Genomic DNA, 15,018 nt, shown 5'->3' on the forward strand with positions numbered 1-15,018 from the left:
ACCGCATAAGTTGCAGGTGTGGGACACGATGGCTGGGTGCAATTGGGTGGCCTGCTTTTGAGGAAGGTTGCACAATCTGACATACATGATGGCCATGTACGAGCGCTCCGTGTGTTCCGCGTACTCGTGTTGTAGTATGGAAAGTGCACTCACCACCGTTGGCGACTACAAAAGTCCCCTATCTGGGGAAAAGGTGAAACGAGCTTCCACAGTACGTAATGGCTCCAAAGGGTCCACGCCTCGGTAGCGCTGCGGTATTCTGCAGTTGCAACGGTCGTACTGGTAGAGCCCGGGCCATGGTGCTATTACTAATAGTGAAGCTGGAGCAAAGTGCAGTACTATCCGCGCGCGTGGCACCACATTGGGAGCCTCAAGCTCGAAAGGGAGGAGACCACGTCAGAGGACGCAGGGCGCCGAAAGTACGGATACATGCACGGGGGTTTCGTGACGGTGGCGCCCGTCAATCTGGCGAGAACTCGTGGGAGACGGCAGTGCCAAGCAATGCCAGAAGGCGATGGCATCATGGCGTTGAGAAATGGCAACTGGCATGACTTGGGAGCCGGCGGGATGGGCTTTGAAAATTGGGCTCTGGGAAATATTGGCTGAGGGTTGAGAGAGGCAACCCTAATGGACTAGGGGGGCGACCGGAGCAGCCGAACCACACAATTAGCAGCAACCGTCTCATGCTGGGTGGTGAAGCTTATATTTAAGCTAGAGAAAACGCGAGATTTAGCAATGGGGGAAAAGGATAAAAACCGGGGCATTCCAATGTCGCCATTACCACAGTTCTGCGTCGCACAGAATACGAGTAGCACATAGTACAACGTTACTCGGTGCTCGCCCGCGCCGGCCGGGCATGGAGGAGCTGGCGGCGGCAAAGAGAAGGAGAAGCTGGATCCGTGGCATGATCACCTGTGACCGGCAAAGACGGCTCACGTCTCGCATGTCGTTGGTCGTCGTTGGTCATGGCGTGGCGCTCGGTTGATCGGCTGCAGGTGGTACTGCACAGTGACGGGGCCATGTGGGCCGCTTGCAGGCATTTCCCGAGTGCGCGACACCGCCGATCGCTGCCCAAGAGGCCAAGAGGCCAAGAGTCAAGGTCTCACTCAGTGCTCACACCCAGGAGACAGTGCAGAAGGACACACGGGACGCCGCCTGGCCAAGCCGGGAGCGGCGGGTTCCAGAAGGCTTCCTGGCCAGGCAGCTCGGTCGGCGATTGGCCCAGTTTGCCCCGGCCACGGCACGCCAACTCCGGTATTGCTACCCTGCACAGGGGGTACCTGGTGCCGCCACCCACTCGCAGTACTGCCGCCATGTACCTACCCGTCCCATAGTCCCGTAGTAGTACTATAGTAGTAGGTAGGTACTCGTATCATCGCGACGCTGGCTGGGTGGTGCACACCAGTGACAGCCTTTCGGTCCGGGTGCAGTATCGCGCGTGGAGCACCGACCATGGATGGGCTGGGATGGCTGCTGGTCCCTTTGCTGGTTCTTTTGGCCCGGCCAGACGTCTCCAGTCCATCCAAAGGTCCGTCCAAAGGTCCGCCCAAAGGTTCCCGCCCCCGTCCACCTCGAGCCAACCAGGCAACACCCCCCCAGCACAAATGGACCAGATGGGCCAAATGGGATGTTCCCCAGTCCTCCTACAGGGCTCTTTTTAGACTTGCAACCCGTCCGTCGTCTCATCGCCTGACGAATCGCGTGCTTGTCATGTCAAAGGCGGCCTCATCGCTTGGTAATCTCCCCCGGCCTAGCTTCCTGATAAGGGTTCCAGCGTGGGTGAAGCAGGTGGTGGTGGGTGCCGTCGCACGTTTTGGTTATAATATACTCTGAGCCCTGGGTCCGTCTGGTCTCTCTGCGTTTGACCCTTCATCCCTCCATTTCCCTCCTCTGCCGTCTTGCGAGTCGCCGGGCGACACACACCTCACCCAAGATGGCTACCAACCACGAAGACACGGTTGCCGAGTACGTCGGCCGCCCTCACTGTGCCCATACCATGTAGACAGACATGCTTGCTAACCATCCTCAATGGCCGCCAGGCTCCACGAGACCTTGGCCGAGCGCGTGCCAGGCACGGAGCAGCGGGACCTCGCTGGCGGACTCATCGAGCGCAAGTCTGCCTCCATCTCGGAGAAGAGGGACCACGCTGCCGACTACAAGGACGCCGAGCTGCTGGACACGCCTGACGGCGAAGAGCCCAACGACAATGAGAAGCGCTCGCTCCGCCGCATCGGCGAGAACCTGCCCGTGTCCGCCTACCTGATCGCCATTGTCGAGCTGACGGAGCGCTTCACCTACTACGGCGCCCAGGGCCTGTTCCAGAACTACATCAGCTACGCCAAGGACGGCTCCGACGGGCCCAAGGGCCTGGGCATGGGACACCAGGCCGCCACGGGTCTGAACCTGTTCTTCCAGTGGTTCTGCTACGGTATGTGGGAGACTTGTCAGCAGCATGGACGAGGGGCACAGGTTTGACTGACATGAACTGTGACGCATGTAGTCACCCCCATCCTCGGTGCCATCATCGCCGACCAGTACCTCGGAAAGTACAAGACCATCCTCGTCTTCTGCGCCTTCTACTGGGTCGGCCTCATCATCCTGTGGACCACGGCTCTTCCCGCCGCCCAGGAGGCTGGCGCTAGCAAGGCCGGCTACATTGTGGCCATTATCGTCATCGGCCTGGGGACGGGCGGCATCAAGAGTAACATTGCGCCGCTCATCGCCGACCAGTACCAGCGCCGTGTCATGGCCGTCAAGACGGAGAAGAGCGGCGAGCGCGTCGTCATCGACCCGGCCATCACGTACCAGCGCATCTACATGGTCTTCTACTGGTGCATCAATGTGGGCGCCCTGTCGCTCATGGCCACGCCCTTCATGGAGCGCTACAAGGGCTTCTGGACCGCCTACCTCATGTGCTTCTGCATGTTCAACATTGGCATCGCCATCCTCGTCTCGCGCCGCAAGTCGTACGTCCACCGGCCCCCCCAGGGCTCCGTCGTCACCGACTCGTTCAAGGCCCTGGGCATGATGATTGCTGCTCGCAACACCGACGCCGCCAAGCCCTCGTGGCGCGCCGCCAACGGCAAGACCAAGCCTGTGCCCTGGAACGACCACTTCGTCGAGGAGCTCAAGCGTGCCCTGCGTGCCTGCAAGGTCTTTGTCTTCTACCCCATCTTCTGGGTCTGCTACGGCCAGTTCTCGACCAACTTTGTCACCCAGGCCGACCAGATGCAGGGCCACGGCATGCCCAACGACTTCATGCAGAACTTTGACCCCCTCTCCATCCTCGTCTTCACCCCAATCCTCGAGAGTCTCGTCTACCCTCTCCTGCGCCGCATGGGCATCGAGCTGCGCCCCATTGCCCGCATCACCATCGGCTTCTGGTTCGCCGCCCTGTGCCTCGCCTACGCTGCCATTGTCCAGCACCTCATCTACAGCGCCGGCCCCTGCTACGAGTTCCCCGGCAAGTGCGCCGAGGACGCCCCCAAGTTCAACAACGTCCACATCGCCGTCCAGACCCCGGCCTACATATTCATCGGCATCGCCGAGATCTTCATCTCCGTGACGGGCCTCGAGTACGCCTACACCAAGGCCCCGCCCTCGATGAAGTCCTTCGTCCAGAGCCTGTACCTCTTCACCAACGCCTTCGGCTCCGCCATCTCCGAGGCCCTCGTCCCCGTCGCCAAGAACCCCAAGTACCTCTGGATGTACACGGGCGTCAGCGTCTCGGCCTTCATCACCGGCTGCGTCTTCTACGTCCTCTTCCGCCACTACGACGCCCAGGAGGAGGCCATGTACGACCTCGACCGCGACGAGCCCACCCTCACCCACGAGGGCTTCGCGACCGAGGAGAACAAGGTGGACAACAAGGAGGAGAAGGCGTCCAGCTAGATAAGATATACCTGGCTGGGGGTGGCCGGGGGAGGGGGCTACGTGTTGTGTCGGTTCTCTGGCGTGACATGATCAGATGTAAGTATCTTGTATATGCCATTGTTACTTGAAGTAGTAAAGTAGTTAGTCTATGAAAGTACGAATACAATGAGTTATATAGTTAGTACCTTGTTTGTTTTGATGATGGTTGTGCTGTGCCTCTGACCACCTTTTGGTCCCCCTGAATAGTGGTTTTCCAGTACTATGTAAGACAGAGAATAAAAGGACCTTGCTTTGGATATACATAGGTACTGCCAAACCTGGGGGAATGATATTACTTGCATACTTAGTAGCCTTATTCGGTCTGATCCGATCGGCTGCGCCACCTCCGCCCAAGCCGGACCGGACCCTGGACTCCCAAGACATAGTATTATGTATGGCATTGCCCCACCTCCCCCCGTCATTGGAGGTGTTCCTCCGGCGAGTCCTGTCACGCTGATTCGCGACTCTGTCCGCGGCTGCGATTGATTCGAATTCGGCAATGCTGCTACTCCCGCGGGTGAGTCTGCAGCCTACAGCTCTGGCATCCACAAGGACAACACGAATCACCACTGCGGGGGAGCTGGGCGGGGGCCGGCATCGGGCGCGTGAGCTGCCGGAACGTAAGCGTCCAGAGGCTTGCGTTGTGCTGCCAGGCGGCGGGCCTGTCGACTGCAACATCTGGTTGTTAACTTGGGGAGAGGAGGAGTGGGATCGAGGAGAGAAACGGGGGATCCAAGCTATCGGGCCTAGGTAGGGGGGTTGCACTGGCTTGGGGGGGGGGATCGAAAGATATTGATTGTATGGGGTAATACTAATGTATAATAATGCGGAATTGTTTAGAATTGGTTCAACACGGTCTGCCATGTCCATGTAGGTCGTGGTGTGTCCAGCGTTATTGGTGCCCTTTCCTACATATCAGGTACTGTGTGGCATAAACCGGCCCCCACACGCCTTGACATCGATCAGTACCCGAACCTCGGCTGGTGGGCCATCAAATCATTTGCGCCTCGTCTGCTCATAATAGGAAATTGCCAGTGGCTTGCCAGAGGCTTGCCAGAGGCCGGAGCCATTGGAGCCAGAGTTCCACTGTATGTGTGTTCAGACAGAGTGCTGGGCCATTTTCTTTCCCGACCGGGCAAGGTGGGCTCCGGGTGCTTATCAGTGTACATATTATTATCAATATGCGGAGACAGTATCAATGCATATGCCGGTACCATCGCGTGATGCGGTGCATGATAGCACAGGGATGGATGCCGAATGCAGCAAGAATTTGGCCCCTGGGGTAATTTGGGTCCCCCATCAGCTGCGCTGGGCGTCATGATGCATCCCGTTTCCCCAGATATGGATGCTGCACCGCGTGGGCCGCGCACGCCACGCTAACGGCGTGATGCAAGACAAGTTGCGAGTGCAAAGAGCCGGTGTAGATAACAGTGAGGCGGCTGGGCACATATAGAGAGGCCGCCGGCGTCCCATGGTCGTCACGACTCACCCCTCCCCATCGCCGACCACATCACCTGCTGCCAAACATCACGATGCGCTTCACCGCAGGCGCCATTGTCGCCATTGCGGCGCTCGGCGACGTCGCTGCCGCCAGACCCAAGCGCGGAAATGGACATCATGGAGGCAAGCCTGGACACTCGTGCCGGGAGACGACAGTGGCCATCCTGGGAGGAGGCATGGCAGGCATCTCGGCAGCGGTGAGTACCACCATGGCCGCTCCCACCCGCATCACCAGTCCACGACATGCGCCCTGACACTGCCACAACACACAGCAAGCACTTCACAACGCCTCCATCACCGACTTTGTCATCATGGAGTACCAGGACCGCATTGGCGGCCGCACCAAGAGCACAACTTTTGGCAAGCAGCCCGACGGGTCGCCGTATACGGTCGAGCTGGGCGCCAACTGGGTATGCAGATTGATCCCTCCCCATATTGTTTGCTATGAACCGGCAGCTGATATTCAATCAAGATCCAAGGACTGGGCCAGGAGGGCGGCCCGGAGAACCCCGTCTGGACCTTTGTGAGTACTTACCATGGCCATCAATTACCGTAGGCCCCCCCGCTGACACCTGCGCAGGCCAAAAAGTACAACCTCTCCAATACCTTCTCGGACTACGACTCCATCCTGACCTACGATGAGACGGGCCATGTCGACTACATCGACCTGCTGGACGAGTTCTGGGAGATGTACGAGGGCATGGCCATCGAGGCCGGTCGTCTGCTGGCCGAGAACATCCAGGACCGCAGCGCCAAGAGCGGCATGGCTGTGGCCGGATGGAGCCCTCAGCACTCGGACATGAAGGCCCAGGCTGCCGAGTACTGGAACTGGGGTGAGTAACGACAAGACTGAAACTGCAAATCATGCGACTGACCGGATAATCACCAGACTGGGAGACTGCGTATCCCCTGGGCGAGTCGTCCATGATCTTCGGCGTCGCCGGCAGCAACCTCACCTTCAACCAGTTCAGCGACGAGAACAACCTGGTCGTCGATCCCCGCGGCTACGCTGCCATCATCGAGGGCGAGGCCGCGACCTTCCTTGCCGACGACGACGACCGTCTCATGCTGAGCACCAAGATCACCAACATCACCTACTCGGGCGACGGCGTCATCATCCTCAGCGAGGACGGCAGCTGCGTCAAGGCCGACTACGCCATCTGCACCTTCTCGCTGGGCGTACTGCAGAGCGACGCCGTCACCTACGAGCCCGAGCTGCCTGAGTGGAAGCAGACGTCCGTCTTCCAGTTCGACATGGGCACCTACACCAAGATCTTCTTCCAGTTCAACGAGACCTTCTGGCCCGACGACACGCAGTACTTCCTCTACGCGTCGCCCGAGCAGCGCGGCTACTGGGCGCTGTGGCAGTCCCTGACCCCGGAGGGCTTCCTCCCGGGCTCCAACATCATCTTCGCCACCGTCACCAACGACGAGTCGTACCGCCTGGAGCAGCTGAGCGACGACGAGGCCATGGAGGAGGGGCTCGCGGTGCTGCGCCAGATGTTCCCGGACGCCGACGTGCCCCGGCCCACGGCCTTCATGTACCCGCGCTGGACCAAGACGGAGTGGGCGCACGGCAGCTACTCCAACTGGCCCGTGGGCACGACGCTCGAGATGCACCAGAACCTGCGCGCCAACGTCGACCGGCTGTGGTTCGCGGGCGAGGCCACCAGCGCGACCTACTTTGGCTTCCTGCACGGCGCCTGGTTCGAGGGCCGCGAGGCCGCCATGCAGATCGCGGGCATGCTGCTGGGCGACTGCCTCGAGATCTATGATGATATTGAGCTGTGCGGGCCGAGGCCGCACTACGAGGAGCTGACGGGCATGTCGCCCCTGGAGAACTACAATGTGCTCAATGGGTGGGCTGTGAGCAGCCTGGCGGAGGCCAAGAGGAGGAAGAGGGGGCTGTGAGCCTGCTCTTGAAGCATGAGAGGAGATCCTGTGTTGGGCTTTCTCGTAAATCCACATAGAAAGAGTGCATGTAACGACATGCAGGTACATACATACGTATTATTAAATACATCCAGCGCTTACTCAGACTAGCCTCTCAACGAGATCATTGCACATGAATGGGGGTCTGGGAGCGAATGCCATGGCTCAATCTCTATTACAAGGAACACAGACACTGCCATCCCCCAACTGCCGTACCTGTATGCAACCACACACCCGACCTCCAGCCCCCCAAGGTTGGACATGATCGTCGGTCGTGATCACTTAAGAACTCCGCCTTTCCCCGCATTCACTGCGCCAGCTCGGCGGTTTTGTTTAGCTTATAAGTACGTACAGAATGTCATCTGGAAGAAGGCGGGGGAGAGCATGGGCACATTTCCTCCACCATCCGAATATTGAACCTGAGCACACAATGAGTCGCTGGACCGGATCTATTGGTCTCTTCCTGGGCCTCCTCGCCCTGATCCCTGGCACACGGAGTGCCGCTCATCCTCGCACTCCGTCGTCATGCCCGGACTATACCGAGTACTCCAAGCAGCCACATGCGCCCTTCTCAGACGGCCCGCTTGCCCTGCCGCACATGAGACCTGCCCCCGAGTGCCGGACATTCAACTCCTCGGCCGTCGAGAAGACCATCCGGGATATGAAGACCCGGCTCAAGGATCCCGATCTCGCCCAGCTCTTTGAGAACGCATTTCCCTCTACACTGGATACAACGGTCAAGTACTTTGATCCTGAGATCAACCTGGCCTTTATTGTCACTGGTGTAAGTTACAAGTGTCCACATATATCCTGTAATGATGGTTTTAATATCCGTTCGTGTACATAGGATATTACGTTAGTTCTGCGTACCGCTTCCATATCCAGAGCAGCCACGACTGATATAAGACTCTTCACAGTGCCCAATGGCTGCGAGATACGGCCAACCAGTTTTCGCACCTGTACAAGCTTCTCCCCGAGGACGAGAACCTCAAAGCCCTCGTCAAAGCCATCATCAATACCGAGGCTCGATACATCTCAGAGTATCCCTACTGCGGTATGATTCGTTCTGGCCATAATGGGGCCATCAAGACCAACTAATTTGCTCCAGGTGCCTTCCAGCCGCCGCCAGAGAGTGGACTGGAGGCAACTGTTAATGTATGCTTCTCCATGAATGACGCACTAGATAAATGTCCTTGCTAACGCTGCTCCTAGGATTATGCTCTCGGTGTGACTGTCAACCCGTGCGTAGACATACACACCAACAAGAGTTGAAAGCCTTGGCTAACTTTGTCTACGTCAACAGGCCCGTTGATAATCAAACAGTCTTTGAGTGCAAGGTATGGTGAATGCCTGCAGCCGACTTGCCCTGTGTATTCGCTAAACTAGGGTCAACCAGTACGAGCTTGACTCACTAGCAGGCTTCCTGAAGATCTCGAGGTCGTACTATGCAAACACACAAGATGACTCCTTCATCAACGACAACTGTATGATCCGTCTTTCTTTACGGCTTTGCCTTTTATGAAATTAACCTGAAATTGACTCCAATAGGGAGGACAGCCGTGGATCAGATCCTGAAGGTCCTTCATGAGCAGTCGCAGAGCTCCTGGGCCGATAATTGGGACTGGGTCAGTTATTTCAACTGGACCGGCACGGCGGGCTCGCTGTCGCCTCCTGTCCCCAATGGCGGAAACGGGGAGCCGAAGAATGGGAACGGCCTCGTAGCATCGAGCCATCGACCGTCAGATGACTTGTGTGTCTTCAGTAAGTCGTTTACAGTCTTTACAAAATCTAGAAGAGCTTACAGATAATTTTCCCAGATTTTATCACATCCGACAACGCCATGACATCCGTCGAGCTCAACCACGTCGCCCAGATTCTCGAAGAGGTAGGCCAGCACAAGGACCTGTCACGCCAGCTGCGCAGGCATGCCAAGGCCATCCGGGACGCCATCTGGGACCACACGCGCACGTCCAACGGCATCTTTGCCTACGAGACGAATGGCTTCGGCGGCCAGTACATCATGGACGACGCCAACGTGCCGAGCCTCTTGTCGCTGCCCTACCTGGGATTCCTGGCGCGCAATGATTCGACGTACAGGAAGACCAAGGATGCCATGTTTTCGCGGGCGAATCCGTACTATGCGGTCGGCAAGAACTTTACCGGTGTTGGGTAAGTGGCTCATGACTTGGTAGCACTTCTGGGAGGTCCATCTTCATCATACATTCTAACTAGAACCGTTAACCTCCCGCATTTTCGTTCCCGAAGCTGACTGCCCTGCTTCAGTGGCCCCCATCAAAACGCCACGTACCCCTGGCCGATGAGCCAGATCTCGGGCATCTATGGCACCGACGACGACGACGAGATCCAGGAGCGCCTGTCGCTCATCCTCGAGAACACGTCTGGCCTGGGCCTCGTGCATGAGAGCGTCAGCATCTACAACTCGAGCGACTACACTCGCTCTTGGTTTGCCTGGGCCAATAGCTACTTTGCCGAGATGATGCTGGATCTGGCAGAGAGAAAGCCCGGGTTAATTTTCAAGGACGACAAGCCGTATATTGTCGGGTCGAAGAGTGCGTGAGGAGAGACGAGTCAACGGGCCATGCTTTTCGCGCGTTTATGTACCTCTCCTTATGTAGCAGAATCTCAGGCCTGAATTTGTCTGTCGAGTAAGAGATGAGATCAAGTAATATTTACAACAACAATAGTGATACACGTAAGCATCATTCCCGAATCAACGGTATGCCCTTCAGCTCCCCGCAAGCTGGGAGACGGCAGGCATCTTCCCAATGAGCTCAGGAGCACCGCTCTCGGCAACATCGGCCAGCCAGCGCGTCAAGGCCGCCCTCTTCTGCGAGATGGTCCAGCCGGACGCGCCCAGGGGCCCAACGTACACCTTGCCAGCCTCCTCGCGGTCCCTCTCCCAGCTCTCGGCGTCGGACTCGCCGGGGATCATGGCGACGCGGAACAGCGTGAAGTCAATGTCCCTGGTGGCGTCCTCGTCCCTGAAGGCGTCGCCCACGGCGATGACGTTGCTGTAGGCGCTGGGCGCGGTGAGGCGCAGCAGGGGCAGGGCGAGGGCGCGCATGAAGGAGAAGCTGTCGCCGGGGACGGAGAGAGACATGGTGGAGATGGCGAAGATGCGGCGGACGCCGTGCTCGCGCATCAGGGGGAACAGGGTGCGGTAGAAGTCGGCGAAGACGGTGGGTGGGATGGCAACCTTGATGTCCGGGCCCAGGAGTGATAGGATCAGGCGGCTCTTGGACACGGCGGTGGAGAGGGCGCCTGTGTCGGTGAGCTCACCCTTGACAACCTGGGAGTGACGTATAAGTCTTTTGATCTGTGCTTGTTCCGCCGTGAAAATGAGAGAGTCAATCGAGAACGTACTTCGAGCAACGGGTTTCCAGAGACATCCTCGGGTAGCTTTTCGGGCCTCCTGGCGTAGACAACAATAGCCAGGTTGCGATGGAGGAGCTCGCGCACGAGGCAGATGCCGGCGGGACCGGTGCCACCGAGGACGAGGATCTTGTCGCCAGCCATGTCGAGATGCAATGAGACTCGATAGATGACGAGCAGATAACACAAGCAGAGAACATGCACATTAAGCTTAAGATAAGCCCCGCTCCTCCAATTTGATTTCAGGCATTCAATATTGAATTAGAATGCGGACTCGCGGAGTTAAGGCGGCAAGTGGGGCGCCGGATCGGCCCCCTCCGTCATACACGTATTGCTCGTTACTCGTACAAGTTAACAGACCAGAGTGTTTACGGGTAGACCTGGTAAACTCGTAATTTAGCTAGATACCGGGAGGAATAGTAGCACATATGGATACCCCCCCATTCGTGTTCCCATGATATCTTTTCCAATGTGGCCAAGACTCATTTCGTTACGTATACCACGCGTCATACTCCTCCCCCCTCAAGTCGCACATATCCCGTGTCTCGTCCTCACTCCCGAAAAGAGCACTTATAAAAACACGATGCAACCCCGTCGAGTCCGGCTCGGAATGTATCGGCGAGTCTCCTTGACCCCAGCTGAACCGAATGACCTGCCCCAGCTCTACTTTTGCCTCTGGATATCCCTCGGCCCGTAATTTCTCAGCTAGTTCGGGATCCGGGTCGTTCTGATCCCACCGTCGCCCTGCTGGAGATGTTCCGTGCATCACTGCGCTGACGGCAGGACTCGGTGCCATAACCCTGGTTGACGGGCCCAGGATCGTAAAGCCGTACTTTGAATGCGGCATCTTGGGCTCAGGGCAGCTACAGCGGAACATGCGGCCGTCCGTATGCCACCGTGGCACGACCCAATTGTCCGTCGGCAGGTTCATGCGGATGCAGATCCAGCAAGAGTGTACGGCATTAGCCGAGGTGGTGGTAGCTGTGGCGTCTTCCCGTGCCAAAGTTAGGAATTCATTCATGACTTGGGCGACAAGCTCCTCGTTTGCATCCGAGTTGGAGCTAATGAAGGCGGCTGCTCTTTCAGAAAGTAGGCGAGCGTTAAAGGGGCCATAAAATCCACCGGCCTGGGTCTTGGTCACCCGAGTCAAGTTGATATCGGGCGGCAATGGCTGATGGGGGAAGACTGCGAAGGGTGCCGGGCGAGACTCGGCACGCGGACGCTCGTCTGTATTCATGGCTTAGGTTGAGATAATTCTCACACACGTAGTACAGAAAATTCAGTTCAAAAAGGTTGAAAATCGTACTGTATATCCATCGGTTGATCTGAAGCAGCATAAAATAGGAAGCAAGTCAAATCTGCGGGGTCTCGCGCTCGCTCGCAACGGACCAAGACCTTGCGGCTGAGTTTGTACCATCAAATATTGGCCTCCATTTTTTTTCTGGAACTTAAGCCAGTGATTCGGTACAAAATATCACCAATGTACTCCATGTCTTCTATCCATAGCTAGCTATTGTATATATAGAAGCGCGACTAGGTACAGAATAATGGTCGCTGTGGCAGCATCGTTCCAGTTTCAAACTACCGGTCACTCATAGATGACATGCTACACAAGACACAGGCGGAAAGGGGATACATATGTTGGATGTGAAATTTATGGAAAACTTGTTGCATTCTGATTCTGACTTGGCCTCAACTAGTTGCGAGATATCGACTCCGACCTCAACGATCTTAATCTGCCCGTCGTCATATACATTGAGCTTCAGCCTCCTCACAGACGAAAAGAAAGGAGATCCGAGAGGCATCGTATAATTTGTTACTCAGTGATGGGATTGTCACCCGGGAGTTTACTAAGACCTGCGTACGCGAGTCAGACCTATAACCCCAGTATACGATGAGGAACCCAAACTAACCACTGTCAATCTCCTCATCCACGCGCCTAGCAATGGTGCACTGGTTAGCCGTGTCCCTATCCTGGGACCGCAGAGTCGGGCAGTCGACGTTGCAGTTATCGTCCATGGCCCTCTGCAGCGCGTCGCCCTCCCAGCCAAACACGTAGTCGCCGTGCTGGCCGTAGCCGGTCGTGTCGCCGAAGCTGAAGACAAAGGGCTGCGACCCGTCCTCAGGCCAGTCACTCTGGTCGTTGAACTCGCGCGTGTCCCACACGATCTCGTAGAAGAGCTGCGGGAGCTTGACCGGGTGCGTGTCTGGGCAGGGCGAGCTCTGCTCAAAGGTTCCGCCGACGGGGTAGGCTGGACTTGTTAGAGTTGTTCTCTCTCCACCTGCATATATACACGTGTATGCATGTCAACTACGCAGGGCACTTACCGACGTGGCTCTTGTGGTCGGCGCTATCCACGTTGACACCGTCCCAGCACCTACGGTAGAAGAACATCAGCAAGGCTTGTGTGCACTAGAGGAGTAATGAAAGACTATACGTGGGGAAGAAGAGGTTGGTGCGGATGCCACCAGGGCAAGGCCTGTCTGGAAAGTGTCGCGTGTCGGCTCCGGTTCCGGGGGCGCCGGCTTCTCCGCCAAAATCTGCCTCAAAGCAACGGTAGCTGCTCTGTCGAGCGTCGGGCGTATCGGTTTCCTCTCGGACCAGCGGGCTACCAACAAGCATGCGGAAGCCCTAAGAGATTATTCGTTAGACATGCGAGTGGGTTGTTTTGATGTAAGTGAACCCACAGGGGCAAATGCGGTGCTCGCAGAGCCGTCGTAAGGCTGGATGTAGTCTGAATCTCTGGGATCAGCATCTGGTGTGGCTTTGAACTGGGGGTGATGCACTTACAGACAGTCATGCCGCCATTTGCTCCGTCGAGGTACTGGTTGGCCATCTGGGGAACCCGAGTAAGGGTGCCGTCACGGCTTCGATAGTACAGATTAGCGGTCCAGTAGTTACTGTGATCCTCGGAGAATGTGCAGGTCGTGCAGGTCGAAATGCTCGGGAGGTCAAGCTCGGTATCCATGGTCGCATTGAACGCGTTCTATTAACTCCCTATTAGGTATTTGCTTGTGATGGTATGTAATTTAATGTAGGTGAAATAGCAATAGTGACAACTTACTCCGCCAGCAACCTGATGGACATGACCAGAGGGGACACTGCCTGGTTGGACAAGGCTTGAATCCAAGTTAGGGATGCTATGAGGGAAATAATTCTGCGATACTTACGGATCGAGTCGATCCAATACGAGCTCCGAGCAAGAGAAGCGCAGCATGGCGTTGACGCAGCTTGGCAACATCAGGGCCAGTGGTGCCAGAGAGGTTATGTGCATGGAAGGCATGGTAAAGTCGGAGTAGTTATGAACGGTGCTCAGATGTCAAGAAATGAGTAGCAACGGCTTCTGCGAATCTAGGTCTTTCTAGTCTGTCCAGCGGCTCCGACGAATCTGGAGTGTCTACCATATAGTTCTTATTATATAGTACTGGATGCCGTGGATATATTTCCTTTCCAGATCGGGTATCGGAGGGTTCTACTCCTTATTTTATTTGCAGCGTACCAGCGGCAAATGTAAACTGGAATCTCAGGTCACTATAAAAGACGGCAAAAAAGGGTACACTTGTCATTGCCGTGATGTGGTGGTTGCCTATGCGAAGAGGACCACGTGGGGGTGTCCACCATATTTGAATATGGGGTTTCCAAAAATGGTTCTCTCAGTCATTTTAGATAAGATTATATTAGACTTGTCATTCTGGGCGAATCGGTCGGGCGGCAATGTGTCTGAATCGGAAAGTCCATGACTGAATCGGACAACAAATCTTGCCTGTTGTTACCGGTTAAATCTTATCACTCTACGACACCCAAAATAACGTGTCATCCCCGCAGTGCCACACCTGCCGGTAGAGATTTTGCGGGGTCAGTGGCAGTTGGCGAGTGGAAATTAATATATCGAAGTGGCTTGATCACATCTTGGCGATGTGACAGTCAACACGCATGATAGTCGGCCACTGGAATGCTAAGAGGCCTTCTAAACCCATGATCACCTACACGCATTCGGGATGTTTAGCCTGAAGGGGCAGTATGATTAGTGTCGATAAGATGTGGGATGTCACTGAGATATGGGAGGTCAAGAATACGGCGGGACGACCGCTTACTGTGCAATGTGGCCCCATGCAGACGATCCATAGAAGTAACAGTATATATCGCCCAAGATGGCCTTTGTGAAGTTAGAGGTGCCTAGACAAATTATCTCGTGCAAATACCACTCATTCTGATTGCATAGACGCAGTCAAGACACGGCCACATATATGTATTAGTGGCCGCTTTGGATGAATCCGAAA

At 56.2% G+C, this 15,018-nt stretch overlaps 5 protein-coding genes across 5 annotated transcripts; 3 read left to right on the plus strand and 2 right to left on the minus strand.

Annotated features, from left to right (window-relative positions):
* Window positions 1-1,933: 1,933 nt before the first annotated feature.
* PTR2 (POT family-domain-containing protein) lies at window positions 1,934-3,891 on the plus strand (the record flags this gene model as incomplete). Its single annotated transcript, XM_083191934.1, has 3 exons — window positions 1,934-1,965; window positions 2,040-2,428; window positions 2,501-3,891. 3 exons carry the CDS (start codon window positions 1,934-1,936, stop codon window positions 3,889-3,891), a joined length of 1,812 nt encoding a protein of 603 aa, XP_083053148.1.
* Window positions 3,892-5,444: 1,553 nt separating this feature from the next.
* Window positions 5,445-7,323, plus strand: ACO1O0_002466 (uncharacterized protein; the record flags this gene model as incomplete). Its single annotated transcript, XM_083191935.1, has 5 exons — window positions 5,445-5,609; window positions 5,685-5,822; window positions 5,885-5,935; window positions 5,993-6,245; window positions 6,302-7,323. 5 exons carry the CDS (start codon window positions 5,445-5,447, stop codon window positions 7,321-7,323), a joined length of 1,629 nt encoding a protein of 542 aa, XP_083053149.1.
* A 451-nt stretch (window positions 7,324-7,774) lies between these two features.
* Window positions 7,775-9,922, plus strand: ACO1O0_002467 (Six-hairpin glycosidase-like protein; the record flags this gene model as incomplete). The annotated part of the gene is made up of 9 exons (XM_083191936.1): window positions 7,775-8,128; window positions 8,192-8,199; window positions 8,262-8,398; window positions 8,453-8,499; window positions 8,557-8,585; window positions 8,731-8,828; window positions 8,893-9,105; window positions 9,162-9,513; window positions 9,628-9,922. The coding sequence occupies 9 exons, from the start codon at window positions 7,775-7,777 to the stop codon at window positions 9,920-9,922; spliced, it is 1,533 nt and encodes a 510-aa protein (XP_083053150.1).
* Window positions 9,923-10,090: 168 nt separating this feature from the next.
* On the minus strand, window positions 10,091-10,881 carry ACO1O0_002468 (NAD(P)-dependent oxidoreductase; the record flags this gene model as incomplete). Its single annotated transcript, XM_083191937.1, has 2 exons — window positions 10,091-10,654; window positions 10,729-10,881. The coding sequence occupies 2 exons, from the start codon at window positions 10,879-10,881 to the stop codon at window positions 10,091-10,093; spliced, it is 717 nt and encodes a 238-aa protein (XP_083053151.1).
* A 1,764-nt stretch (window positions 10,882-12,645) lies between these two features.
* ACO1O0_002469 (DUF1996 domain-containing protein) lies at window positions 12,646-13,955 on the minus strand (the record flags this gene model as incomplete). The annotated part of the gene is made up of 7 exons (XM_083191938.1): window positions 12,646-12,989; window positions 13,066-13,115; window positions 13,176-13,369; window positions 13,426-13,472; window positions 13,529-13,724; window positions 13,803-13,878; window positions 13,909-13,955. The coding sequence occupies 7 exons, from the start codon at window positions 13,953-13,955 to the stop codon at window positions 12,646-12,648; spliced, it is 954 nt and encodes a 317-aa protein (XP_083053152.1).
* Window positions 13,956-15,018: the final 1,063 nt, after the last annotated feature.

Source organism: Amphichorda felina, assembly GCF_050947745.1.
Source record: "Amphichorda felina strain 45539 chromosome Unknown scaffold_2, whole genome shotgun sequence".
In the NCBI taxonomy this organism is placed as follows: domain Eukaryota; kingdom Fungi; phylum Ascomycota; class Sordariomycetes; order Hypocreales; family Bionectriaceae; genus Amphichorda; species Amphichorda felina.